This window comes from Canis aureus, chromosome 6 (genome assembly GCF_053574225.1).
Source record: "Canis aureus isolate CA01 chromosome 6, VMU_Caureus_v.1.0, whole genome shotgun sequence".
NCBI lineage: Eukaryota > Metazoa > Chordata > Mammalia > Carnivora > Canidae > Canis > Canis aureus.
Genome location: NC_135616.1, coordinates 35,646,868 through 35,674,599, shown reverse-complemented (window position 1 = coordinate 35,674,599; position 27,732 = coordinate 35,646,868). Strand labels below are relative to the sequence as shown.

Sequence of the window (27,732 nt, the reverse complement as noted above, 5' to 3'; positions counted from 1 at the left end):
CAGGTCACCGGTGTCTTCTGGCTCATTCCAGACCCTGCACCACGGAGCCCAGGGGTGCTGGGCCTCAGAATGGCAGGTGCCCCCTCTCTGTGCGTTTGCCTCCTTCCTTGCATGTGCGCCCTTCTCTTCCCTCTGTGTATACAGAATGTCACATCGCTGCCTACACTGCCATGGGTGAGGGAGGGGCACAAAAAGCAGGGGGGAGCTTCATGCTGTCGCTGTGGCACAGAGATCTCCGGGCCCCAGCGAGACATGATTCACGGGGCCCAGTGCAAAAATCAGTAAGGGTTTTGAGAGGGTGACGGAAGAGTGTGAAAGCGACTGTGCAGCCCCTGTGACTACACAGGCCTTGTGAGGTTGGCCCTGGCCCTGCGTGCAGGGGCGGCACAGACCCTATAGCACCTTAACCCGTGCATGGCTTGCCTACCAGGGGCTGGGGTGGCCGGCGGGAGAGGAAAGGGGGTAGAACTGGGGGACAGGAGAAAGTGGGGGTGGCAGTGCTGCGTATCTCTCTGGGGTGACTGTGTCTGCCAGTGTCTCACTCCCCTGCACATGCAGACCCCGCCCCCCCCTCCGCGAGGGGATCAGTCTATTCCTGTTGAGGTCCTGGGGGCCGGGGTCAGGGGGCCAGGGTGGTGACCCAGGAGAGTGGGAGGCTAGGGGCCCAGGAATGCCGCTGGGTCCCTCTGCCACAGCCCTGGGCTCCCTGTCCTGCCCCCCAGGTCCTCACCTCAGTCCTGGGCCCCATGTTCCGGGGTGCCGAGCTCTGCACCAGCGCTGCCAGAAACCAGCCGCACCCCAATGTCTCTCAGTTCAGCAATCAGATGGGCCCAGTACGATCCCACAGCTCCTCCGTGCGCCAGGAGCACAGTGGAAATGTGTCAGCTCCAGAATTGCGTGGAAATAGGCCAACTCTGACCCCGGGGACAAGATACCCTTGGGTGACAACATAATGGTGCCGGGGGTGGGGAGGGGGCTCCCACCTCATAACCCTTTAGGGGACCTGGTGCTGGGGCACCTGCACCCTTGTTATCTGCTAGGGCACCCGCACTCCTGGCACGAGCGCCCCTCTCCACCTTCTGCTGCAGGGCGCCCCTCCTTGGCCTCACCCCTCGGGGAGCACTGATGGCTACTCCTGCCAGTGCCCCCCCCCCAAGATTCTGGTAGTGTCGGCCTGGCCCCCTGATCTGCTCTCCTCGACCCCCACAACCCTGCTCCCCACATCAGCTCAGGCCACACTAGAGGTGATGCTCTCTGGAACATTCTGGTGGGGCCTCCTGATTCAGACAGACTCCTCCAGAAGCCAGAGCTGGGGAGAAGAGTGACAACTGGCCCCTGGCCCTGGCCGTTCACAGAGGGGAGGAGCCTCATGCCAGAAGCGACACCGCCCGTCCCTGGCCCCTTCCTGTTATGGGACTGCCTGGCCTCCCGCCACCTGCTTCCCCACGTTTCCCTGTGTTCTGCTCTTCTGTCTCTGTATCTTACCTCGAACATCTACCTGGCCTGGGCTTCCCGCACGCAGGGCTCGCCTGCCCACCTGTCTGTCTACCTGCGGCAGCACCGACTGCTCCTGGCCCCTTCCACTTCCACTTCCACTTCCTTCCCCGGGTTGGGGACTGGGGGAGCCCTGGCCCGCTCCGTACCTGCTCACACAGCACACCTGCCGCTTCTCACCGTGCCGCTCACGAAGGCCAGCGCTGCCCGCGCCGCAGGGCCGGGGAGACCCCTGCCTGAGAGCAGCAGCGTGAGCCGGGGGCGCCGCTGACCACCCAGCTGCTCCAGTGGCTTCCTTTCTAGGGCCCAGGCTGCGTGCCTGGCAGGTTTCCGGGGCCAATGCAAAACCTTGCTTGTCTGCTCAGCCTCCTGGGCCAGATGTTTCCTGTTTAGTGGTTTCATTTTTTTTTTTTAAATCTAGTCTCCTTTGGGGTGCAGGGCCAGGACCCAACAACGTGGAGGAAGAGGCAAGCATCACTTCTGAGGATTCTCTGTGCCTCCTGTGCATACCTCTTCCTCGTCCAGGCACCTTGCAGTGCTTCTCGCTGCACCCACGGCAAGCCTACTTATCAAAACCCACTGGGGACTCTAGGATGGCGGGGGGCTCAACAGCCTCTAGAAGTGGCCCTGATTGGAGACTCTGGCTGCACAGTAGAATCCCTCTGGGAACTTTAAAACTACCTGTCCCCAGGCCCCTGCTGACCAGTGTGGTCCAGGGTCAGGTGATTTGAATCCAGTCCAGACTGAGCACCACTGTGCAATGATCTCAAAGTCTGGACCTTGACCCAGCTGCATCCGTATGATCTGAGAGTTTTCTAGAAGTTCAGATTCCTGGTTCCACTCAAATCTACTAAATCAAAATCTTTGGGGCTGAGGACCAAGGATCTGTGTTTTCATAAGAACAGTTGGTGATTCTTATATGCATGAAAGTTTGCAAACCAGAGCATTATAACCGGCAGAGCAAGGGGAAGGGATGACGGAGGCAGCACCATTTCTAAGTCTACACCGGTGATTTTCAAAGCACAGTCCTTGGTCCAACAGCGTTACACTGGAACTTGTTAGAAATGCAAATTCCCAGGCCCTCCCTGCCTCAGACCTGCTGAATCAGAATCTGGGGGTCAGGCCTCGCACTCTATTTCCCAAATGCTGTAGGTGATTCTGATGTGTGTTCAAGTTTGAGGGCTACTGGTCCACCATCCACCTCCCCCACCCAAGACCATTACATGGTCTGGATCCAAACCCTGGAGGCTCTCTAAGGAAAGGATGGTGGCAAAGGACCTTTGTAGAGGCTTGACATTACTACCCATCAGATGATGACATGCCTAGGGCTGGATGAGGGGTCTGTTCTGAAGAGTGTCCTCCCTAAAGACTATTCAGGGAGTATATGTTGGGAGGTTTGGGAGGCAAGATTCAAGCAGCTGGCCTGCCTGAGATTCTGTGTATCCATCATGTGCGGGTGGATGGAGGCATGAAACAGATCTCAAGATCCAGCCAGTGTGAGCAAACGGGCTCCGTAGAGGGAGACTGAGTGGAGACAGGAGGTGTTTCCATTCCCCAACCAATTATTTCCCCAGGGCCACTAGGTGCCCATCATGGCTAGTTCTCGGAAGAGACACAAAAACAAAAACAACTGTGTGTGTGTGTGTGTGTGTGTGTGTGTGTAGATGTACTGATATATGCAGGTACATAAGTATCTGTGGTTTCTGTCTGCACACGTTTGTGTGTCTACACAGGTGGGTACATCTCTGTGTGTGTGCATTGTGCATGCATGTAACGTACTCCTGGGATAGCATGTGTGTGTGTGTGTGTGTGTGTGTGTGTGTGTGTATGTGTTATCTGTGTGGGTGTGTATACTACAACCACTATCCTCCTAGGACTTACAATTTAATTGGAGAAAAGACCCACATAATTGAAGCAGAGAACAGCTGTGTGGTATGCTCCATAGTGGTGACCTTAAGGGATTAAGGAAACAAGGGGCCTCTGGGGAGTTCATTTTGAGAAAGTTTTCTAAAATATGTGAGGTAGGAGAGGAAGGAAAGAGGACAGTCCAAATGGTGAATTGAAGGGATGCCTTGGTGTACCCCCACTTGGGTCACACCTGAGCTATGACCAGTGTCCAGCCAGTCCTTTCCTTAGCATTTTAAAGCTAAGAGGAGATTCTGATCTGGCCCCTCTGGCCTGAACCTCCGTATTTTATTTTATTTTATTTTATTTTATTTTATTTTATTTTATTTTATTTTATTTTATTTTATTTTATTTATTTATTTTATTTTATTAAGAGATTTTATTTATTTGTCAGAGGGAGAAAGAGAAAGAGAAAGCACAAGCAGGGGCAGTGGCAGCCAGAGGGAGAAGCAGGCTCCCCACTGAACAAGGAGCCCAAGGCAGCACTCCATCCCAGGACCCTGGGGTCATGACCTTAGCTGAAGGCAGACACTTAACTGACTGAGCCACCCAGGCACCCCTGAGCACCCACATTTTAAAGAACACCTATCATATCATGTCTCGGCCCTTCTGGGCATTTCTGGTCACTGGGACCGCCTGGGAAGTAGGGGTAAGACTGTGAGCTCCCCTCCCGCCAGCACCGCACAGTGATGGACCCTGGCGTGGACTAGTCACATTCCAGGGATCCGTATTTAGCGCTATATCAACACTGCTCTTGGGGTGGGGGGGACGTCATCCTCATTTTGTAGGTGATACGCTGCAGGTAAGAGATTCACCCCCAGCCAGTAAGGAACAGAGAAGGGCTGGATTCAAAACCGGGGCTGTCTGATTTCAGAGCTCAGGCCTCTCCACACCTAACCTGATTGACTCAGCCATGAGGTTTGATGAGCATGGGAGGTTAATGTGAGCTCCAATTTATTATCCCTGAGGTCCCCACTCTTTGTGAACTCAGCTGACAGTCTCCATGCCACTGCTGTCATTCTCGACAACCACAAAATTTCCCTTTCCCTCCACATTTTATCTGAGATTCTAAAATATTCGAAAAGCAGAAATATATAACGTTATATACAACACTACTGTTGTTACTCTCAGGATTATGATGGTCATCTAATTTGGAGGCAAAGCACAGAGTTATGTTAATATATGCAAATTACATCTAATATATAAAAATATGCACTTAAAAGTGTGGCCAGGGGCAGCCCGGGTGGCTCAGCAGTTTAAGCGCTGCCTTCCGCCTGGGGTGTGATCCTGGAGTCCCAGGATCGAGTCCGGCGTCGGGTTCCCTGCATGGGACCTGCTTCTCCCTCTGCCTGTGTCTCTGCCTCTTTCTCTCTCTCTGTGTCTCTCATGAATAAATGAATAGAATCTAAAAAAAAAAAAAAAAAAGTGTGGCCGGAATGCTTCCAAATGTGGGTGCAGGCAGAATGGACACTGGAGGGCTTTGCAGATTGACCCGGCCTGAGTCCTGGGGCCAGTGGGACGCCGCCAGCCCGAGGCTCAAGGGCCCGAGCAGAGTGCCCTCTAAGCCCCGCTCTGTTAAGATTTTCTTCTGGCCGAGCTGAGTCACCCTTGCGGCGTAGTCCTTGCCTGCGATCTGCACGGGCCCAGGAAGGCTGCCTGCCTTGAACCTACAGAAGGGAGCATGTCTTTTCGTTTTTATACTCCACGGTCTTTTCTCTTTTTGTTTGAGGGCTTGCAAACTGTGTATTGTTGTTTGACGTGCCTGCTTTTTTGATTAATGTACGTGATACTGATCATAAATGTCACATTTGTGTTTTTAGCTCAGCACTAGGTTTTTATTTATTTTATTATTTTTAAAAATTTTATTTATTTATTCATGAGATACACAGAGAGAGAGGCAGAGACACAGGCAGAGGGAGAAGCAGGCTCCATGCAGGGAACCCGACATGGGACTCGATCCCAGGTCTCTAAGGATCACACCCCGGGATGCAAGCGGTGCTAAACCGCTGCCCCACCAGGGCTGCCCGGCACTAGGTTTTTAATTAAGATTTTTTGACATTGCTCTGTGGTCCTGGGCGCGGGTCTGCTGCGGGGGCTCCACTTTGCCTTCGCCTTCTTTGGCTCTTCCACCATGGTGAATGCGGGCAGGTGTAGCCGTCCTGACGGCCGCTGTGGAAGCAGGCAACACTTCTCCTGATGACCGTATCTGCTAGGGGAGGGGAATTTCTAGGTCACAGAGGGTGTGTAGACTTAACGTGACTGAATACTGAGGACCTGCTCCCTGAGTGGCTGCACTAGGCAACTTCCCACCAGCGTTTTGTGAGGATCCCAAGCTTGCTTTACAGTGTGATACGTGGCCTATGTGGTTAATTCTCTAGGGGTTCTTGAGAAAAACATGTGTCCCCTGCTTGTTTTTTTTCGGAGGGAGGATGTTGAGGGGGCAGATTTAGAATCCTACATGTAAATAATAGCTCACACTTGCTAATTCCATCGTTCATATCTCTCATGTCTCTATTCATTTTTTGTTCTTTTGATGTATCAGTTTCTGAGGTTTTGGTAAAACCTACAATTATTGGCTTGTTTATTTCTCCCTGATGTCCAGCCAGTTCTTGCTTGATGTGCTTGAGGCTGATTGTGTACTATATGTGTTTGTGATAATTTTGTACTGTTGTCCTATTGTTCCTTGCACATCATTCTTTCTGTTTTTTAATTTATTGAAACTAAACAAAAAAAACACTTCACTCATTTCTCCCATCCCTTACCTCTCAGCTCGGGCAACCATCAATGTGTTCTCTGTTTCTATGAACTTGTTTTTTTTTTTTTTTTTAATTCATTTATTTATTTTTGGATTCCACATATAAGTAAGAATATATGATATTTTTCTTTCTTGGTTGGACGTATTTCACTTAATATAATCCCCTTGAAGTCTGTCCACATTGTCACAAATGACAAGATTCCATTCTTTTTTTATAACGGAATAATGTTCTATTGTATATCTGTGGCACATTTTCTTTATTCACTCATCTATCAGTAGACACTTAGCTTGTTTCTATGTTTCAGCCTTATAAATAATGCTGAAGTGAATGTGGGGGTGCAGCTATCTTTTTGAGTTAATGTTTTTGTATTCTTTGGATACATACCCAGAAATGGGATTGCCTGGGTTATAAGGTAGTTCTATTTCTCATTTTTTTGAGGATCCTGCATACTGTTTTCCAAGCAGCTGCACAAGTTTGTATTCCCACACCAGAGCAGAAGGGTCGTTTTCCCCCAGGTCCTGCCAACCCTTGTTGTTTCTTGGCTTTGATACTAGCCATTCTGATGCATGAAAGGACATTTCATTGTGGCTTTGATTCATATTTTCCTGATGACTAAGAATGTATATATTTTTTGTTTTTTGACCTTTTTTTGCCTTAAATTTCACTTTTCAAGGTATTATGGTTGATGCCCCAAACTTTCTTTTAGTTCTTATTTATCTTATTGCATTATTATTATTTTTTTGTGTTTAAACATTTATGTCTTTCTTTTAGATGTTCTTTTTGTGAACAGCAAATTGTAAAGCCTTTTTCCAAAAAGCAACCTGAGGGTCTCTGCCTTCCAGTGGTAAATTTAATAGTTAACATTTTTTCAGTCAATTATATTATATTATTATTTAATAATTATATTATTATATTATATATTATAATTATTTAATGATTATATTATATTATTATTATTATATTAATTACATTATGTTATATTATGACCAGTTTCTACCTTCTGTTTATTTTTTATATTTACTGTCTTTTGAGGGACGGCTTATTTTTCCTCCTTTGCTATTCTCCATTGGAAAGATGGGACTTTCTTCTAGTTCAAAAATCATAATTCTAATTTTGTTTTCATGGTGGATGCTCTGATCAGCCTTTTATTTCTCCTTGTGAACTTTTTAAACTTACCAGTTTTTGTATAAGCCAAGTACTCTTACAGGCTCTCCTGCCTCATTTGTCCCCCTCTCCCTCCTAATCATTTAATAGTCCACTTTAGATTGTTACAGGTACTTTCCTTCTATTTTTTTTCCCCTTTGGTCCTAATGAACAGCAAGCATCACTGAGATGTTCAATCTCCCCGCACTTCTTGTATCCCTGCAACATTTCCTGGATTTGTTCTATCTGGATGCTTCCACCTGGTGTGCTTTCAGTATTAGACTTGGTGGGTAAGTCTTCTGAGCTTTTTTTAATGCCTGAGAACACATTTTCTGTCCTTGTAGATGCCTCCTGTATGTGGGATGGCATCTATGTGGTGTTGTTGCATTGAGTATTTCAGCCTAGTTTCTGAACTTCTGGTCTGGAGCCCTACAACAGTTCTTTTTCTTTTAAGCCAAACTGCCCTGGCCATGGTGTACTGGGAAGCCGGCTATCTGGGTGGAAAAGCCCACATTTGTAGTTTGTTGATTCTATGGTGGAAATATTACCTCCACAGCTGATTTCAAGCCATAGGTGTGATAGGAGCGGTGCACTCACTTGCACAACCAGCTCTCAGGAACTCTCTCCTCTGTAGCACCTAAATAAGGTGCTGATATAGACTTTTGAAATCCTGTGGCCTTCATACATTTTCATAGGTTGAATTCTTTTATCCCATCTATTCCTACCTTGCTCGATATCCTGGGCCAACTCAATTTGCTTTATAGATGAGGATTTTGAAATATTTAGAACACCTGAAGGGATTTGTTAGCGGTCACTAAGCAGAATGGTATGCGTGTGGAGGATTTCCTGGTCTTCATAAATTCAGATTATAATACTTTGGTGGAAAATACACAGAAAGTGCTATTTTAATGGTTCGATGTCATCACTTAAGAGTTCTGGGGCAGCTGAGTGAGCTGTGAGCAGAAACAGCCATCTGGGGAAATCCCTGGTTGCTTGATCTTCAGAGAGCCACAACTCCATGGTCATTAAAATATAGCCTGAGACCTTCTTGGCCTCAAGGTGTGATCACAAACTCAGAGGTAGCCTCTGGAGTGTGACTCATTCCCCTTTCCCATATGGGGGATTTGCTTTCAGCAGGAAGTATTCCGTTTTCCTGGAGAAGTCATAATGGCTAGGTATGACCTGGTGGAGAAAGAGGCACCACAGTGCTCTTGGGCCGGCAGAAGATGGCTGGGATCTCAGGGCAGACAGAGGAAGGAAAAGATGAACATAGACACCAGCTTTTTCCAAATGATGGATTTTGGTTAAATGTAATTCTTTCCTTAAAGCTGCATTTCTAGAGGCTGTGTCTCCTGCCCCTGGCCTTCTTCCCCTATCTTATGATCTTATGTCCTCATCCCACCATGCTAAATTGAGAATATGGAAGGGTGTGGAGGGAAGGGTGTCCACTGAGGCACTGGAGAAGTTTATTCCTGTGCTGTGGAGGCGAGGTGGGAGGGCTGAGCCACATGGATTCCCACAAAGGGGTCCTGTGAGTTAGGAGCTTAATGCTGTAACCAGAGTAACTAAATAACAAGAGTTATTGGCCATTCAAGTATGGCTGGGTTTGTAATTTTGAGGTGCAAGACTAAAAGACTATTCCCTAAAAAGTGAGATGTGTTGTTAATACCTGTGCTTCTACTGAAACAGAAAAAACAAAGACCTTAGTCATTTCAGTGTAATTCTCTCTGTAAGCAAATCAAACCATCTACTGATGATTTTTAACTTTTCCTCATCTCTTGTCAGACACTTGCTTGACCATGAAAATCCCCTCAAATGGGCAATGTGTGAACAGGGTAGGTGAGCTCCATTTCAAGAAAACCCTGATACCACCTTGTGAACTTAACCATTTAATAAGAGAATGCTTATCTATGCTACAAAAGAAAACACATTTGTTTAAAACATGATTTGAGTGTTGAAAAAGATCGGTTTTCATCTTATGACATTTCCAGAAATATTTCTGGTATGTAAAGGAAGGCATGTTGGCATTTCCAGTGAGTTTAGTTTCCTAACCCCAAATCTGGAGAACATCTTCTCATGACCCAAGAACAAATCTCAGAATATGAACATTTTCCTGCCTTGTCTCCAGGTAAGCCCTCCATCTATTATTTACTGTAATTATTTGATAGTCATGCTCATTTTGTCAGTTTATGGGAGAGAGAGAAGAATCAACATTTCTGTGGTAGGAGGGACTATAGAGTCCCTCCCTGTCATGAAACTAATAAGAAGTCGAGGCTGAGAGCAGGGATGTGCTCACCCAACATGGCAGGAGCTCATTAGAGGCAGAGCTGGGACAGAACCACCCCATCACCTTCCAGGCTGATACATGTTCCCTGGCACTGTGCATTGCTCCATGAAATGACTGAGTTGGAAGTGCATGCCACCAATCACTGTCTCCTTGATGAGTTCTCTTTAGTGACATGGCTTATTTTGCAGAAGAGGGAAAACCCCTCCAAGGGAGCTCTTCTGCAGTGAGCTATGGGTATGGAGTCTAAACTATTGTATCCTTGCTAAGCGTTGTGCATCTTGGACCTGAGAGGTTCCTAAATGGTGACTATACATGCATGTCCCTATGCAGGGGAATAACTAGGGTGTAGGCTTGCTTGAAGGGAAAATCACAAAACAGACAGAAAGGGAAGTTGAATGGCCTTCAGCCTGGGGACCGGGACAACCTGCTGAAGGCTGAGTGTTTTGGAAAAGGCAGCCTAGGAGACATCATAGGCCTGGTACTTTGTTATGGTTGATGCTCTTCTGTTTTTCTCCTGGGATAGGTAGTAGATGCGGTTGGCCTCTGGGTAGGTGACTTTGCTGAGTGGAAGCTTGTAGATGGCGGGGTTGTTGGTCGTCAGGAGCAGGAAGGTGAGTGCTGAGAGGCAGAAGGGCCAGGTGCACGGTGGTAGTCCAAACTGGGTGGGGGGCAGGGGAGACACACAAGAGAAACCTTGGTTATATCAGATGCTTGTGCCTGTTTTGTCAGCCCTTATCAAGCCCCTCCATCCCTGGGTAGACGACAGATCTTTGTGAGCATTGATAGAATAATACTTAATTCTTGACCAGTATAAATAAAATCACGTCAGTGCTCTCTGTCCACATTGTAGCAGGTGGACACACATTCTTCAAAATGCAGCCATTGGAACCGTATTGTAATATGGAATGTGGGTTTATGTAGAAACCATGGTTTGTCTTGGGCTGTCTGGCCAGGCTCTACCTCCAACTCTAGGAACCATGACCATTGCCTGTCTTTTCCCATAGCCCCTGTTGAAGGAGTGGCTTTGGCAGCTATTTTGTAGCTCATGACCTTTTTCTCTTTGGTCACAGCTGATTGAACTAGAGCAAGGGACTTGACTCAAATGCAATTTCCACAGGCAGATGGCCTGGGAACTGAATTTTCTTTTGAGGATTTGAACTAAGAGAGGTTGAGGTCTTGGTTTGAAATGACTGGAGAGCCAACCATTGCTGGGTGGCCACTGGGGCACTGTGTGCAGCAGAAGAAACCCACTGCGGAGAGACACGGAGATCGAACAGACATTTGGAGAGAGGCAGAGACGTGATCTCCTAGTTCCAGGGGCTGGTGGTGGAGGGCAGGAACCTCTCTTCTCAAAGGGATCACCCATTCCCAGCTTCCCTTCTCATGGAGTTGACCTGTTTTTTTATTCCTTAAGATGCCTTGAGCCTTTCTGATGTGCCTCCCCACTCTTCCTTGAGTTCACTTGAGTGGAGAGCTTGTTGACAGGGAGCCTGCAGACTCAACTGTGAGGCAGACCAAATCACGTTCCATCAACCCCCAGCGCCATTTCATTTTAAGCAGTAAAGACCTTGGGTAAATACCATGGAGATAACAATGCCAGTGATGTGTGTGCTCAAAGATGGCACTGCTGGATGGGGCCTGAAGAAGAACTATGGCAGCCAGAACTGTGGCTGTAAGAATATCAAGAGTAATGAATTCCATCCCGTGAGTCTGCCTAAAGCCCTGCTAACACAGCACAGTGTGTTTAGGGAAGCACCCCCTGGAGCCCTACAGTGGGAGACGATGTAGATCTAGAGTCCCACAGGCCCAGATCCACATCTCAGCTCCAATCACCTTGTTAAAGGCATTTCATCTGCCTGAGACTTATATCCTCAAGAGTAAAGTAGGGATAACAGTGTCTACTTAGAGAGTTGGTGCCTAGTACATACTGAGGACTCTGTAAATAGCCCTCAGCACGTGGCCATGAGTGTCAAGTAGAGGGTGGCATTGTGGAAGGCACGGGGCAGTGCATACAAGTGCCAGCGAGAAAGCAGAAGGACACAGCTCTTAAGTCCTCTCGTGTGTGGAGGGCTTGGATGGGCTCATAAACATCACTCGACATGTTTATCCCCTATTCCTCGAGAAGATTGGAAATTCCTTTGGAGAGAGTCAATAGCCTGCGCTTTTTTGTATCCCTGAGAGTGATCAACACAGCATCTTAAACATCATAGGAACGCAGAAAGTACACTTGATTTAAAAAAAAAAAAGCCTAAATTGGGTGGTATCACCTCTGACTCATCTGCACACAGAAGAAAGGACCGGCCATCCCTGAACAGAAGCCTCTGGTTTGGCTTCTCTTTCAGTACCCTGCCCGAGGAAGGCGCGTGACACCTAGTCACGGGCTGGACAATCAGAGGTAAGGGTGGGTACCACCAGCAGGAGGGGAGGGCCTGGAGCACACAGGAGCCACAGAGCCCAGACTCCATGCTCTCCTTACCCGTCTGTGTTTCGAGGGCTGACCATTCAGCCCCAGCTCTTATGTTCCCACGGTGGCAGCTTGTGCCTTTAGACTTTCACTCACTCCTTCAGCATTTCTTGTGCACCTGTCAGGTGCTGGGTACTGCAAAAGGTACTAGAGCTAAAGACTTGACTATGACTGGGCCCCTGTTCTGAAGGAGCACACGGGCTGGAGTTGGAAGAGGAAGAATGTATACTAGGCTCGTCACAATACTGTATACACAATACTGAAGGCCGCGTGTGGGAGCAGAGGTACATGCAAAAGCCACTGGGGCCCAGAGGGGAATTCAGTCCACTGGGGTCAGGGATAGGGTCAGGGAAGGCCAATTCTCTTGCTAAGAAAATTTCTTCCTGAGCTAAGTTCAATCTGCCCAATTTCACTGAGGATGAAGAAGGGTTTCAGACAGGTGTGCATGGAATGCCTGCCTCCGTTCCCACCTTCAGGACCACTGGGGCTTTTCCTGGTGGCTTTTATAAAATGTGCCCTTGAACCCTTATCCAAAAGAGGGAGGCACTGACTATGACTGAGCCCTAATAGCTCTGCTCTGGGTCTGGGACCCTAACCCAGGGTTTGTGGGGCTGGAACTGGCCATGTGGCTCCTCCTGACTTCAACACCACCTCACACCAGGGCACAACCAGGAGGTTCTTGGCCTGCTGCACATGCCCATAGCCAGCAGCTCTGGCTTCTCTCAGGTATGGCTGGGGCTTGGTTCCCTGTCTTCCCTGAGCTTTCCCTCATGACCGCCTCAACTCCTAGTTGTCAAGGGATGGACAAAGATGTACACTGGCCCATAAGCTGGTTGGGCAGTTGATCTATAAACATTAAAAAAAAATTAAATCATGAAGATTTAAGGGAAGTTCTAGGGGATGATGCAAGAATTCAATTTACAAGATAATGCTCAAGTTAGCCCTCTGTAAGAAGCTCCATTGGCCCAATGGCAATGGGGTCTGATCTGACCGATGGTTGACGTTTACGCTTTTTAAACCCAGCTCCTCCTGTGTAGCAGGTGCCAAGGTGGACAGTGTGATTGGAGACGAGAGAGATGAACTGGGGAGGGGTTCCCGGAGGAGAGGCTTGCACTGGCTTTGGGGAGCCCCCAAAACAGCTGGAAGGGCATGGTGGCATGTTCTTAGCGTACGCTGACTCACCACGGACAGCACATTAGCCAGAGCAGCGCCCAGGTAGGCCGCGAACAGCGCTGCAAAAAGAACCAAGAGACAGTCCAGTGACTAATGGACCCTCAAGCTTAGCCTGTATGTTATCTCCCCAGACATTCTCTGCCACAAATGCTATCTCTCAGATTAAAATTAAAACTTGAGTTATGTTTCTATTACTTGATAGCTTTGAAACATGTTAAATTCCAGGCAGGTGCTGGCACAGCTAAGACAGCAGGTGAACTTTGTTAGGGCCAGAATGGAGCGGTTACGGTTCTCTTGGGTTCCACCACCTTGCATTCTAGCAAAGGAACATTTAGCAGCATAAACCATACATGAAAATTTTTACTATCACAGCCAAGGTGAGTGGATCCCAGAAGCCCCTGCTGGAATAGTTCATCATGAGTTATTGACAGAATATGGGTTTCCAGGGAGGAGCAGCATTCTGTAAGCTTGAGGAAGACCACATGGGCCCACCGCCTTGTCTTCTAGGCTTCCCTTGTAGAGGGCATGGCCGGGCTGGCCACTGGCCAGAGCTGAATGCCGGTACGAGGTGAGGGGGGCTCTGTGAAAATGAGCCAGTGTAATTGGGCTTTGCTTCTGAACCCCCAGTTTCTCAACTGAAGGCTGCCCAGTTGTCCCTAGCATATTAACAAGAGCAAATCTTTATAAGAGAGGCACTGGGTGCCCACAGCCCTCGGCATTCCTGTCACATAAGCATTACTTGAAGGTCCTGTGATCAGTGTTTGGGTGCTTCTATCTATCTGATGTAAATCACCCAATTCTATATATGAAGATGAATTTGGGGGAAGAAGAGTTGTTCTATCAGTTAGCTTCCGTCACCAGCCAGGAGAATAACAATCACAGAGACAGCCCCCCGAACAACCCCCAAACAACCATCATCTAGAAATTCTGTCCTCGTGTGGCTGAGCTCTTTGTTCCGTGAAAATAACTTCTACCATGTGAATCATTGAGCAACCGACCATTCCGAACAGTTTTAGATAGAAACCCTTTTATGACGCAAACAATCCTCCCATTTATTGCTGAACGGCCCGCCGAATTTTCAGGGTGGCTTTCCGCACAGGGACAGCCCCACGGGAGGTGTGTGAGGTGCAGAGGGAGCTGGAGGTGGTCCCTACCGCAGGCAACGGCCAGGAGGTGGGTCTGCCAGGTGAGGACGTAGAACATGCCTCCTATCGCGATGCAGGCCAGTGTGCTGTTGAAGCCACACAGGCCGAAGTAGATGGACTCCAAGGGCGTTGCTATAGTGAGGGCTGCGGGAGAAGACAGGCATAGGTGCTGAGTTTAGGGGGATCTCACGGGGGCTCACCTGCTGGCCCTGGAAACCACCACCGTGCTCAAAGCCCAGACTGGCCACTCCCTTAGGCTTCTATAGAAAAAGAACTTTTGATCTTATTCAGTGAAAAAATAACTAAAATAAACTGATATGGCCATAGAACCACATGAGTACTAGCAGTGAAGTGTCAGGGGAAGACGAGAGCTTTCTAAGTAAGGACTCTACAGCCTTTTTAAGCAGTCCAGTCCAGAGAAGTTCCTTCCTCCAGCCAAGAAAGAAGACCTTTCCTTCTTCATTGCTATCTTAACGTTCTCTACTGGAGTATCATCCCTCGGGATAGGATGTAAACTACAAACATGCCTGGAATTAACCTCTCCCCGAATTTAAATTTATACTAAGATGTAAATGGTTAACACTTCAAACCTTCCAGAGGCATGAGGACACTGGCACCTAAAGTGGGGAAAACAGGGTATAATGGAGGGAAAGTTTACAGGAGTCAGTGGGAGGAGGGGGAGAGGGTCATTAAAGACACATGTCACCATTTTCTTTGGAGTCGACTCCAGACACTAACATCCTTATGGCCCATCGGAGAGGAAGAAGTGATGACACTAACCTGCTAACATCCCCATGGTGGAGCCAATCGCAGCGTGCAAGCAAATAAGAGGTGATGATATGAACAGAGCTATGAGGAAGATGCCTCCAGTCCAGGGGTTGTCGCAGCCGTACACCTGGCCGATTCCAACAGGGATGGCTCTCAGAAGCTGTGGGTGTAGAGTCGCATGTGGTTATAGAGGGAGACAACACAACTTGAGCCCTGGCTGGAAACAATTTGTGCCAAACCCTCTACGCCCATGTTTTGCAGCAGGTTTCCAAGATGTTTGTATTCAAATAGATTAACTCTAAAAGGAACACAGCTTTTTTGCTTTAATCTTGAGTTCTTAGACCAATACGCATTCAGGATGTTAAGCTTCCTTTATTTAGAGACGTTAGTGTAAGGCACTAAACCCCCAGTGAAGAGAAACTAAAAACTTAAAATGAGGGAATTATCCATTACAAAAGCAAGAGATGTGTGATCAAAGGGTTTGAAAACCCTCTTGTAACATTTAAAAAAACACCCTAGAATTATGACTAGAAGGCTGAATATTACATGAAAAAATGGTCCTTTGTGTTTCCAAGAATAAGGTGTCTGGGTGATGGTCACGTTAGTCTATGTGAGCAGTTGGACTCATGTCCACAGAAGGGTCCCTGAGGAGGTAGGATCACGGTCTCTGCTCTCTTGTTTGGTACACCAATCAGATGGTGACTGGTGGGTGAACACCCTGCTTGCATCAGGCCTCCAGGGAGCTTGGGGATGGGGGACCCGTCTGCCAAAGTGAAGGGTTTGACAAGGCAGGATCCACTGCCTTATGGGCACTTGCAAAGGTGCTCCGGAGTTCAGGAAAAGGATCCTGAGCATGCAGCCTTCCCCAGCAACGGGGGTTAGCCCCTATGCTTTGGAAGTTGGCCAAAGGTTCTTGAGTTAGTAGAGTGTATAAAGGAGGGGGCCTCTGGGCCATGCAGGGTACACTGGGGTTTTCTCACCCCTCGGGCGGTGAGCTGAGAAGGAGCAGAGTCCCGGGGCCAGGATGGCCATGGATTTTGAGGAGCCAGCTCTTCTCTCAGCCCATTGCTTTCTGAGAGGACTTGGCCCCTGGAGGTGTGCAGGGACAGGAAGACACAGCAGGAGCCTGTGGGTTGGCCTGGTGGGCCAGACTCAATCTCCTGGGACCCCCAACACAGAGAAGAGGGTGGGGCTCTGGTATTACCATGTGGGCAAAGGCAGGCAGGTGGGGGAGTCTGATGCAGAGGCAGTGGTGCTGGGCAGTGTGGTCCCAGCTGGTGGCCCCGTCCAGGGGGCCGTCCAGTGACCAAAGAGCCGAGGAACTCATGGGGCTTCGACATTGTTGGGAGTGTTAGACTCTCTCTCTGACACTGACTTGGTCCCCCAATGCTCCAGGCTGTCATGAATGGTCAGAAGGACAAAACATAGGGGTCATTGTCGTAATCCGTTTGATTGGCAGGAAAGTTACTTCTTAAAAGGTGACCAGCACAAACTGCATTTCTCTCTCCTAGAACTTTGGGGCTCTGAAGTGTCTGTATGAGATTCCCTAATTGTTGTTCCCTTCTGCGAAATTCCTAGATATCTTTTCCATTGGAAATGTGGCATAGAGAATGCAAACTTTCTTAAACTTGCCTTTTTTAACACCATCCCCCATAGGCAACAAGTTAGAGCAATTGTGCCTTCGAAACTCATTGGTGGGGGTAAATACCAGGAAAGGGAAGTGTAATGAGTGAATCGCTAACCTTTTCTTACCTCTGGTTCATGAGGGTCCTCACATACACAGACGCAAATCAACACGGATGAAGCTAACACGAGTATTTCTCTTCCTAAATCATATTTCTTACTGCAAACACAGGGCCCTTTCTACCAGGCCATGCTGTTGTATACTATGAAATGCTAAAAGAACGTAGGCCTCATTGTTTCTGAAAGTTCTTCCAACAAAGCCCAAGCGGCTTTGTGGTTAGATGATGGCCTGCCAACAACAAGGTTCCAGAGGGAGCCCTCGACCATGGAGTGTAGTCTAGTGTAATGGAAAACAGGAGAACCTCAGCGAAAACATGTCTTATTAATTATCTTGGCAGACTTCCAGAGGCAGGCGTTCTATGCAAAATCCTCGTAAAACACCATTCAAAGCTCTGATATGTAGACATTTCTTAATGGAGGGACACCTGCGCTTCACCGTGGGACCGTGCCGGAGAGAGCGAATGGAATCAAGTCTGGGGGTCAGAACAGAGACTTCTGTAGCCCACAGGTGGCCGTGTGATGTGTGTGCCTTTATCAGTGACACGGATAGAAGGGAATACACAGAATAAACTGGAGCAACATTGGAGGAAAGCCTCAGAAAGATTTTTTTCAAAGCAGTCAGGAGGCCGGAGGGCTAATGTTGACTCTGCTCTTCACCGATTAGCTGCATGACCTCAGGCCTCAGTTTCTTTCTCTGTGCTATGACAGTGTGGGCCACAAACGGTCCTGTTAGCTCTCAGAAGGAGGAAGGAGAAGGGTGGTGGCTAACGAGAGGCTGCATGTGGAGCACCTCACACCGAGTCGTGGTTCAGCCATTACCCGGGGAGGCTTTTGGCATGTGGAATCCGCAAATGCCACTTTGACATGGCTTTTGGACAGATGTTGCCCCCTGCCTTCCACGGTACCTACCAAGGGCACTTGGACCTCTGACCAGGTAATGTTGGGCACGGAGGAGGCGGGCTGCAGCAGCGTCGTGGGGAAGAAGAGGTTGTAGTGGCCGGTGGCCGCCAGGTACAGGGTCACGGCTATGTTGAAGGGCAGTGTGAAGACGGGGAGGTCCCACTTGCTGAGGATGGTGCCCAGGGCACTGGAGAGGATGGGGCTGTGGCAGAAACATAAGAGACTCCATTCAGGAGGCTCCTGCCCTGACACTAGGCTGAGCAGGAGTTGGGGAGGGCTGGTCCCTGTACTTTCCTGACGATGGGGAGCCTGCTGGGTACGTTCTCTGAGCCTGACTCGCCCTGAGCCTGTGTTCCCTTGGCCTCTTCCCTGGGTCTGGCGTGGTGACAGGGCGAACGCCTGGGCTCAACTGCAGAGAGAGGGCTTTCTGGGGGCAAGACCCAAGGCAAGGGGTCACAGAAACTCCTTGAAAAGTCATATAGCTCCATGCTCAGGCTTGAGGAGAGAGGACAAGCTGGGAGAGTGACAGGGAGGGGAGTCAGTCATTCTATGAATAAATTCCTTCATTTATTCATTCAACAAACGTTCGTGGAGCAGCCGAGAGCGCCGAGCCTCCTGGCCAGAGTGCCCTGTGCTGATCTCTGGAGGTGAAGGGGAGCTGAGGCTGGCCCTCGGAGGGCTCTGCCTGGTGGCTGGTCCTTCAGGCTACACTAGGATGTTGTCCTAGGCTGGTCAGGGGTTCCCGAGGATGGGGAAAAGCTGGGGGGGTGGGTAGGGGAGTGTGAGAAAGTTTCTAGAAACTGACAGCACGCTGTGGTATGGCTCTTCACCTATATGTGCCCCAGTTCCTTCCTCTGTGCTCTGGCAGAAACCCCTTGACATGTTAAAAAGAGAAAAGTGAGGGATGGCAGGTGATACCATCCCCAGATCCCTGGGCACAGGGCTGTCGCTGTGTGACACGAGGAATTACTGCTGGTGGATGTTTCCCATGTGCCAGCTAAGCCAATGCCCCCTTAAAGTGGAGTGGAGACACGCGGAGAGCTGGGATGAAACGCTGGGGGGGCCCTTGACTGTATCCACAGCCTCAGGAGCAAACTTACCAAGACATGGACATAATGATGACAGGGAGCAGGAGCCACCAGTAATAGTTGCCTCTGTCTGAGAACACGGCCATCAGTAGCCCCACCAGCACCCCGTTGTAGCCGTGAAGTCCCGCCGCGATGGCAGACCTGGGGGGACATAGGAGGCCGGGTGAGGTGGGGTCTCCCCGGGGCCTCAGGAGGGGCACTGGGGGCACTGCCTACTTGACTCCCCTTGTGACCCAGGTTTTTGTCAGTGGGGGCCTGACTGCACACGCCTTCCAGAGGATGGCCCCACTGGGCACAGGAAGGAAAGCCATCAACCCTTCCTGGTCCCCCTGGACGACGTGAAGCTGTTCCCAAATAATGCATGAGTGGCTGTGGTTAGTACTTAATGGAGGGGTTTCTGAGCTTGGAGGCCAGTGGGGAGGCAAGGGGAAGGTGGCCCATGGTCCCCGCAGGAAGCCACCTCTGGCCTTGTGCTTGAGTCTCAGGGCTCCTGGAACTTACCTGTCCTGGCTCAGGATGAGGGCTGTCAAGGTGGACACTACAGTGCCCAAGCAGCCTGACACGGCCCACCAGGGGTTCTGGACAAAGAGGCCCAGGACAATGAGGATGCCGCTGAGGGGGTTGTTCACAAACATCACCTGCGACGTGCCCCGGAGAACCCAGTCGAGGAACTGGAACACGGGAGATTTGTCTGAAATGGAAGCAGGGCAGGGAGTCAAAGTTAAGGTGTGCCAGGCCCGCGGGAGACTCCGCTGGGCGTGGGGAGCTCCGCACTGAATGGGGTTCTCAGGGCACCAGCCCCCACTGCCACCTGCCACAGGGGAAGCTGCATCAAAAACCCAGGAGAAAACTCTTTAGACCCCTCATCAGCTCTATGGTCTTTACTTTGGTTTTTAGGTTGTGAGGACAAGGTCCCCTGAGCCATCTGTGCCCCTGTGAGGGTGGCAAGAGTTTTCAAGAAGACGTATCCAAGAGGAAAGTTCTCTAGCTGCATAGAAGGTGTCAAAGCCACAGGCTCTGGGAAGATTGCTAGAGAGAACTTACTGGAACACTGAACATAGTTCTCCCAAGTGTCATCTGTAGGGCAGGCTTTTTTTTTTTTTTTTTTTTTGGAATGCTGATTCTAGGGACGCCTGGGTGGCTCAGCAGTTGAACATCTGTCTTCAGCTCAGGTTGTGACCCCGGGTCCCGGGATTGAGTCCCACATCGGATTCCCCACATGGAGCCTGATTCTCCCTTTGCCTGTGTCTCTGCCTCTCTGTGTGTGTCTCTCATGAATAAATAAATAAAATCTTAAGAGAAAAATGCAGATTCTAGAATCTCATGCCTAAATGCCCCAGGGGATGTGTGTCAGCTCGGCTGCTATGTTCCAAAATGAGGGCTTGCACACTGACGCCTAGTGCACTCACGTCCCAAGTGTCTGCATGTCTTTTGTAACAGCAAAAGACTCTCATCCCTTATAGAAGACCCTAGACAGGGCCCTCAGTCTAATCTGTCAAGGCCCGTGGCTTTGCACCTGCTGGGACGGGTGGCAGCGACACGTTAGGGGCAGGGTGGACTTACCTTTCAGCCCCTCGCCGCACTCCTTCATCTCCCCTGTGATGTAACTGAGGGCCCTGCCAACCCTCTTCCCGCTGGCTGCCACGTGGCTCTGAATCCAGGAGGCCTTGGATGTGCTCGCCTCCACCTTTATCTCCGCGCTGTCCTCCATGGTGTCCAGATCCTGTCCAGGGACAAGACAAGGGGCTCCCATATCCCGTGCTTCACACGCTGAGCAGCCACCTTTGTGCTGGCTCGGGGACCATGCTAACGTTTTCACTGGGTATCTAGTGATGCTGCTGCTTGGTGGTCTCCATGTTTCTGTGGACAGGAAGACCTTGCCTCGTTTGACGCGTTACTTCATTTAATACGGGCCAGAGCCTTGCAGTACAACGGACACTGTGTTTGTCCTCATCCTGGGGGTGAGGGCTCAGGCATGGGTGGAGTGGAGCAGGAGTTCTCACTGGCAAAGATCAAGGTCCAACAGTAGAGCTGGTTTCTAACCACATATCTTTAGGCTCTTTATTTAATCCATTACCACCACAACACCATGCTCTTCCCAGAAGAATTTATTCCCCACCCCCCAGCAGGTCGCGTCTATAAAATCTAACTATCCATTAAAATTAAACACGTGAAGATTCTGTTTCTAAAAAAATTGGTGCTGGCTTGTTTCCGAAATGCTTGAATGCCCGATTTAGAGGTAGACAGATAGTAACTACGTCAAATAAAAGGAACATGAAGTTTTATAAAGTAGACTACAAAAAACAGACATTTTTAAATCTCAGGTTATTTAGTTTTTAGAAATAACGAATTCAAGAAAAGTTGGCCTAAATCAGAGGACATCTTTCCCCAGTGTCCGCTCCCTGATCTATGGCAGGCTCTGTGGCCCGGGACCCTGCCCCATTTCGGCCACTTGTGACTCACCAGCAGCTCAACCGTGGGCTTCCGGTACTGATAGGGAGAAGGGTCTTTGGTCTGTCTCTCCTGGTGTTCGCTTTTTCCAAACACTGGAGTTAAGGAAAGCACAACATTAATTAGGACACCTCTACCCACCCAAGCAGAGCTCTCCAGGTGGGGCTGAAATACTCAGTATTTCCTATTCCACTTGTGTGAGTACAGAACCATGGCGTCTTGCAGCTGGAAGGCCTCTTTTAATTTTCGGTCAAGAACCCATTTGGGGGATCCCTGGGTGGCGCAGTGGTTTGGCGCCTGCCTTTGGCCCAGGGCGCGATCCTGGAGACCCGGGATCTAATCCCACGTCGGGCTCCCAGTGCCTGGAGCCTGCTTCTCCCTCTGCCTGTGTCTCTGCCCCTCTCTCTCTCTCTCTGTGACTATCATAAATAAATAAAAATTAAAAAAAAAAGAACCCATTTGGACTCTCACATTAGGTGGAAAATGTACTTCCCCATGTAAACAGGACACTTTAGAGAGTTCTGAATTTAGGGAGTTCAGAGGCTGGCCTCCAGGGAAGAGGCTCTGAGTTCGCTCAACGTTTCTATTTCTCAGATAAGGACACAGTGCCTTGGCCATGATCTCCAAACTAGGGTTCCTTCTCCTACACTGCATGAACTTTTAAGCATAGAAGGAAGGAAAGCTTGGATGTTATTTCTCCCAGAGGATTAAACTGCCTGAGCCATGCAAAGTGTGGGTTTGAGTTTGACCATGATTCTCTCCATCTGGATGACCTTGGGCTGTCCTGGTCTCGTGTTTTTGGATTTATTTCTGATTTTAGCAGCAACTGCCAGTTGGATTAAGACAAGTGATGTCTACATCAATCCTTGAAACAGATTTTGTCATGTTCTTGTAATTCTAGGAAACCCTTGTGAAGTTGCTGCAAGCCTATTTTTTCATGATTACCAGATGGGTTATTTTTTAGGATGACCAAGTGTAGCAGGGTTTTATGCATCCCAAAAGAAGGCCTTGGCAAGCTTCGGCCTCGGTGCTCTGGTTCCCTCTCGTGGTCAAGTGCGAGGATGGCAGGCTGGGCTCTGAGTGCCCTCCCTGTAGGTTCAGACTGAACTGGCCGTTCTGCTGCATTCAGGAGCCTTTAGGGCACCTGTGTGCTGGAAGGACGCATTGCTGAGCTCCCAGTTCTGAAGGGGCAGGGGCTGCAAGTACCTGTGTGGTTGGGAAGTTACACTATGCAGGGCAAACTAATTAATGTTGGAAGCTTTGAGATAAAGAGTAGGAGCAAGGAGTCCTCTAGGAATTGAGGCCTGTGTGTCTGTGTCTCCTGGTGGACCCACTGCTTGTGTGTGGAACACCCCCATCATCACCTGCCCCCACCCGTGGCTGCCGTTGAGCAATTTCCACTAGCCCACGTCCCAGGCTCCTTGGCACTCTCCCCACCCCAGCCCCCAGGCCCCATGAGGAAGGATGTTTGGAGGGGGGTTGTTAACCTTCTGAGGAAGGCCGTACCTCTTCCTTGCCATGCCAGTGGCCCCCACCCCCCGCCCCTGTCAGATACAAACTCCTGGGCTAGAGGGTCCCTGAGAAGTCTCAGTACCCTCTACCATGTAGGACATGTTCCCCCTCTGCCCCCGGCCCTGTTTTCTGTGTTGGCCACTCTAGATGGTGAGAAACTAGGAGGCTTAGGTGAAGCAGAGCAAGAATGTCACAAACACATCTTCTAGAAAGCATGTGAGGCTGTATGAAGGACACTGACTGGTCCTCCCCCGCCTTGTCCTTCACCAGCTGCATGACTGTGGGGGAGTCGGTTCCCCTCCCTGAGGTTTCAGGGGCAGAATTAGATTGCCCCTCTGCCCAGGCCCATCACATGGCTACTTTTGCATCTGACTAGCAAGGACTCCGGGCGAGCCCCTCCCTGGTCCCGGGCTCCTCCCTGGCTCATTTTGGCTGCCCCTCTTGGTCTGTGGGAGCCCCCTCCCATCCACGACTCTCCACCTGTTTCCTTGGCCTTGACATCTCGGTGGCCACTGTGGGTGAGAACTTTTTACCTCAAGCCCTGTCGGTATACCTGTGGTTTGTGGCTCAGCAAGAAATTAGACTCTCCTGGGGAGCTTTGGAAGCTCTTACATTGGCTTGGGCTGCTCCCCAGATGAATTAGATTAGTCTCCTGGGATGGGAGGCAGGGGATTCCAATATGCAGTCAAGTTTGAGACCTCCCGAGTCAGCTGCTTATCCCAGCATCAGCATCCCCCCGGCCCCCTGACGGGTCTAGACAATGGGGTGGTGCTGTGGTCACAGGCTGGGTGTGAGAAAAACAAGCCTGGCCCTCGTGGCTCTGCCTACCGCCCAGTGAAGTAGGCACTGCCATTGTCCCCATTCTAGAGATGAGCAAATCGACCCGAGAGTGAAGGGGAAGCAGCACACACCTTTGCTCCTCCTCCGAATGGATGACCACTCGATGTGGAACACGCTCCTGGGCTTGGGGGGCACGGCCTCCAAGCCCTCATCGGCCTTCGTGCTTGCTGCCGCTGGCTGCTCCCTCCCGCCACCTAGCCAGGGGCAAAACAAGACAGGTCAGTGTCCGCCCTGGCCTGTGCCCAGGGAGAGCCAAGCAGGCGGTGTGGGGACAAGTCACATGCAGAAGCTGGAAGGGCAGGAGCGGTCGCTGTGAGGCTGCAGGTAGTAACCACATCTGTGTCTGTGTCAAGCATCCAGTGTCTCTGCTCCCCCTGTAAACACTTCCAATCCCTTTCCCCACAGGGACCGTGTCACAGACACCTATACCTGCCAAGACAGAGATGAGCTGGTCTGCCCTATTTCCCCAGCAGGACCTTCTCATCTGGGCCTTGCCAGCCTGGCTGGCGTTCAAGTGCTGCAGCTAGTGACCTGGCCTCCCTCTGGAGAGGGGCTGGGGCGGGCGGTCCTCGATGCTGACCGTGTTTTGGAACCACCGGGCTCTTTACCCGATGCCTGGAGAACCGAGGCTGGGAATGGGTCCTGGAGCTTTCTACCAACGAAAGTTTTTCAATGCCTGTCATATTTAAAAGGTGGCTCTGAGGAGCTTGAGCTGAGAACCACCGACCTGGGTTCTTCCCACCTGAGATGTGGTCCTGGGACCAGCAGCATCAGACTCATCTGGGAGCAGGTTGAAAATGCAGACTGTGGGGGGAGCAGAGCGTGCTCATCTCTTGGGACAGAGTTTCCCAAAGCTGGGCCTGGGATTACAGCATCCTGTTGGCTTGCTGCGGTCCATGCACCCATGTCCACCCCACGTGGATCAGTTGGAGTATTTGGTGGTCCCAGAGGTACACAGTTTCAATACTTTCTGCTTGGGATTCAGGGCACTCTGGCCGCTGTGATCTAGTGGTCACCTGCGGTCTTGGTTCGGAATAATGCCTGGGCATTGTTGTCTGCACAAGCTGGAGAACCGAGGTGGGAATGGGTCCTGGAGTTTCCTACCAATGGCCATGTGACTCTCAGCCCTCAGTCCTTTTCTCGGCATTCTTGCTGCTTAGAGTCTGGTTCATGGGCCAGCTCCATGGACATCAAATGCAGACTCTCAGGTCCCATCTCAGACTGGCTGAACTGTAGTCTATTTTTACCAAGCTCCACAGCTGACCTGAGTGCACCCTTACATTGAGAGAACCCATCTGGATCACAGCATTTGCACAAAAATGATTTTAGCAAAGCTCAGAACATAGCAAGACCCACACCCAGAGCATGTATGGGATATGCATGAGCAAGGAAAGGGGTTTTGTCTATACTCCCAGACTGAAAGGGCAAACAGGCAACCATGTTCCTTCCCTCTAGGCAGCAGGATGGGGAAGAAAGTCCCCATTCCAGCATCCTGTCTGTGTGCCAGCGCCAGGCCCTCACTTCCTCCATAACTCCAGGGAGAAGCCCCCCACCCCGATCCCATGTCAGACACACCTGGAACATCAGCCTGCCCTAGGGGCCCTCTGCAACCTCTGCCGGACGCTTGCTTCCTGTTTCTTGTAGCGCAGTGTCAGCGGCCCTGGCCACCCCCCATACACCCCCGTAACCCCTGGCCTCTGGGCAGAGCAATATTTTGTCCTTAGTACCCTCGCCTGGGCATTGCATGGAGCTACAAGATCACCGTCTACCTCCCACGTCCAGAAAACTGAACTCACCTAAGCCGCACAGCTCATTAATTATGGCACAGCCAGGAGTTGTTCCCAGGTCTCCTGACCCCCAGTTTGAAGCTCTGTAAATGGCTGCACAAGGTCTGGCTCGGCTCTCATGCCCTGGCTCCTCACTTGTAGCCCCCCAGATTCTGCAAGTGGCTCAGGGCCCAGGAAAGTGGGGCAGGGCCCATATTGCCAGGTGCTCCTCAGGTTGATGTCCCCACCACCAAAAGCTAAAGCAAAAAAGTATCTTTCTTTTCCTTGAGCATCTTTTTTTGGTCTTTATTTAGGGAGGTGACACCAAATACGGTCTGATCCAGGGGTGGTCGTGCGTCTCCCGTGGGTTATGACGGAAGGGCTGGGCCTGGAGGCAGCAGCCCTGCTGGATGTGCCTGCCAGCACTTGAGAATGAAAAGTGGGAGCAGATGCCACCAGAACACTGGAGGTAAAAATCATGAATTTCCCAAGGCTGTGAAAATACCTTAAAGCTGGAATGGCAGCAGTTTACCGCTATCTTTGGGACAGATTCTCAGGACTTTCCTAATGGGAAAAGGTGATTTCAAGAGTATCATGGGCACTTCTATCAGATGGTTTAGAAATAAATGCTTATCGATGTGGCGGGGAACAAAGAAAACAACAGTAACTCTGGCAGAGAACCCAAGTCACTCATCTCTGCATGCTGTTTCCAGTGACGTTTCACCCACTTGCAGGCATGGCTCTCAGAAAGAAGTAGGCAGACCCCCTTAGGCAGGCCTTGCAAGCTCCATCTATAGAATGATGGCAGATATTTTGGAGGGATACCCTCTGTTTCTTTCTCTTATTGTTTTGAAGAGGAGACGATGCTTGCAAAAGGCTCTGGAAAATAATTTTGCAGTGCTCTTGTGTCAGATACCTTTCCAGCGAGGCCACTTTCCTTGGATGGCACATGTTCCTCCACTTGGGCAGGAGGGCTCCCTGTCCTGGCGCACGCCTGGCACCTTACACCTGCCTGCACTGACTCTTACCTTTGCCAAGTGTCAACTATGTGTTCTCGTCTGTCACCTTCACAGGATGATGAGGTCCTTGGCAGCCCGGATTATACCCGTTTATCTAGGCTTTCCCAGCACCCAGCACGAGCCTGGGATTGGGTAGGCACTCAAGTATTTGCTGAATAAATTAATGAAGGATAATTATACCATGCACTTTAGTTTTGAATGGTATAATGAATAATCATTGGATATTTTAGGCTATGAACTATTTTTAAGAAGTATGAACTATTTTTAAGAAGGTATGAACTATTTTTAAGAAGGCCCCATTTTACGAACTATTTTTAAGAAGAATTGTAATTGTTAAATGCTTGATACATATTGAAATAAAGGTGAGCATCTTTCATTGGTTGACAAAGTAACAGCTGAGTCGTGTAGGGTTTTGCAGGTTATAGGAGAAGAGCTGATTATTTTCAGTGGTACTTGGATAAAAGAAACGAAGTTTACAGATGGTGATACAATGCTCAGCCATCTGTGACCAACCAACCAGAAACCCAGGAATCCTGCAAGGGTGGTTGGACAGAAGACAGACCATCGAAGACAGAGATCTTGCTCAACAGAATATAGGAACTACATATTACACAGGTCTGTTCTGTGTGATCACAAAATGCTAAGCGTTTTGTTCTATAGCCCATGAGTAATTTTTTGATCATAATAACTTACTTTTTTGAAGTACTTTCAACTTTTCTTCCCCTAACGTCACGGCACACATAGAAAATAGGTGGTACAGTGAATAGATAATATTTATGGCCAGAGGGCCTACACCCATGGACTCGGGGCCCCCCAGGCCCACCTGGTTCCTTAGAGGCTGGTGGGTGCTCTGCCGGCCCAGCTCTGTGGGCGCTGTGGCCACATGATTGGAAAGCTCTGCCCTCGATAGCCCGCGGGTAAACCTTAGTGGCTGAGTAACTCCATGGCCTGCCTACCCGGTGTAGGAGCCAGGCTCTCCTTCTCTGGCAAGCCTTATTAAGAGTCCTAGTGCATGTAGGGGCATGGTCCTTGCCTTCGAGGACTGCCACCATCCTCTTTTTTTATAGGCAGGAGTCTAGCAGCCCTTTCCTCCTGTTGACTCACAAAACAAAAGAACGAAAGAACAGTTATGAGGCACAGTATTTGTTCAGAGGTGTTTTTCCTGGACAGCGGCGCCCTAGAGTACTTCTGCCTCTACTGACATTGAACATACAGAAAATGTCAACTGTTTAAACACCAGAGTTAAAAATTTTTTTGTAGAGGACCCCATCTGTCACA

General features: G+C 49.8%; 2 protein-coding genes and 1 long non-coding RNA gene across 5 annotated transcripts in view; 1 reads left to right on the top strand and 2 right to left on the bottom strand.

Annotated features, from left to right (window-relative positions):
* LOC144315701 (urea transporter 1) overlaps positions 1-1,791 on the bottom strand; it is a 48,888-nt gene extending 47,097 nt beyond the window's left edge. The window contains exon 1 of the mRNA XM_077900636.1: positions 1,644-1,791. The gene's annotated coding sequence lies outside the window, so the exon portion shown is untranslated. The remainder of the gene's footprint in view (positions 1-1,643) is intronic.
* The window catches only part of LOC144315705 (uncharacterized), a 29,566-nt gene that overhangs the window by 1,467 nt on the left and 367 nt on the right, over positions 1-27,732 (top strand). For 2 of the 3 annotated variants that reach the window (XR_013381503.1, XR_013381504.1), the window contains exon 3: positions 25,750-25,904. This is a non-coding gene — a long non-coding RNA (uncharacterized LOC144315705). Of the gene's footprint in view, positions 1-17,216; positions 17,813-19,763; positions 20,132-25,749; positions 25,905-27,732 lie in introns of those variants that run through there. The other variant, XR_013381505.1, reaches the window with a different exon arrangement.
* Positions 9,206-27,732, bottom strand: part of SLC14A2 (solute carrier family 14 member 2) — a 424,969-nt gene continuing 406,442 nt past the window's right edge. Inside the window, exons 13-22 of the mRNA XM_077900639.1 lie at positions 23,741-23,863; positions 21,330-21,412; positions 20,430-20,589; positions 19,368-19,557; positions 18,879-19,007; positions 17,788-17,980; positions 15,148-15,295; positions 14,377-14,511; positions 13,232-13,281; positions 9,206-10,243 (exon numbers count right to left, since the gene is read on the bottom strand). Of these exons, the coding sequence (XP_077756765.1) occupies positions 10,043-10,243; positions 13,232-13,281; positions 14,377-14,511; positions 15,148-15,295; positions 17,788-17,980; positions 18,879-19,007; positions 19,368-19,557; positions 20,430-20,589; positions 21,330-21,412; positions 23,741-23,863 (1,412 nt within the window). The 3' untranslated portion in view covers positions 9,206-10,042. The remainder of the gene's footprint in view (positions 10,244-13,231; positions 13,282-14,376; positions 14,512-15,147; positions 15,296-17,787; positions 17,981-18,878; positions 19,008-19,367; positions 19,558-20,429; positions 20,590-21,329; positions 21,413-23,740; positions 23,864-27,732) is intronic.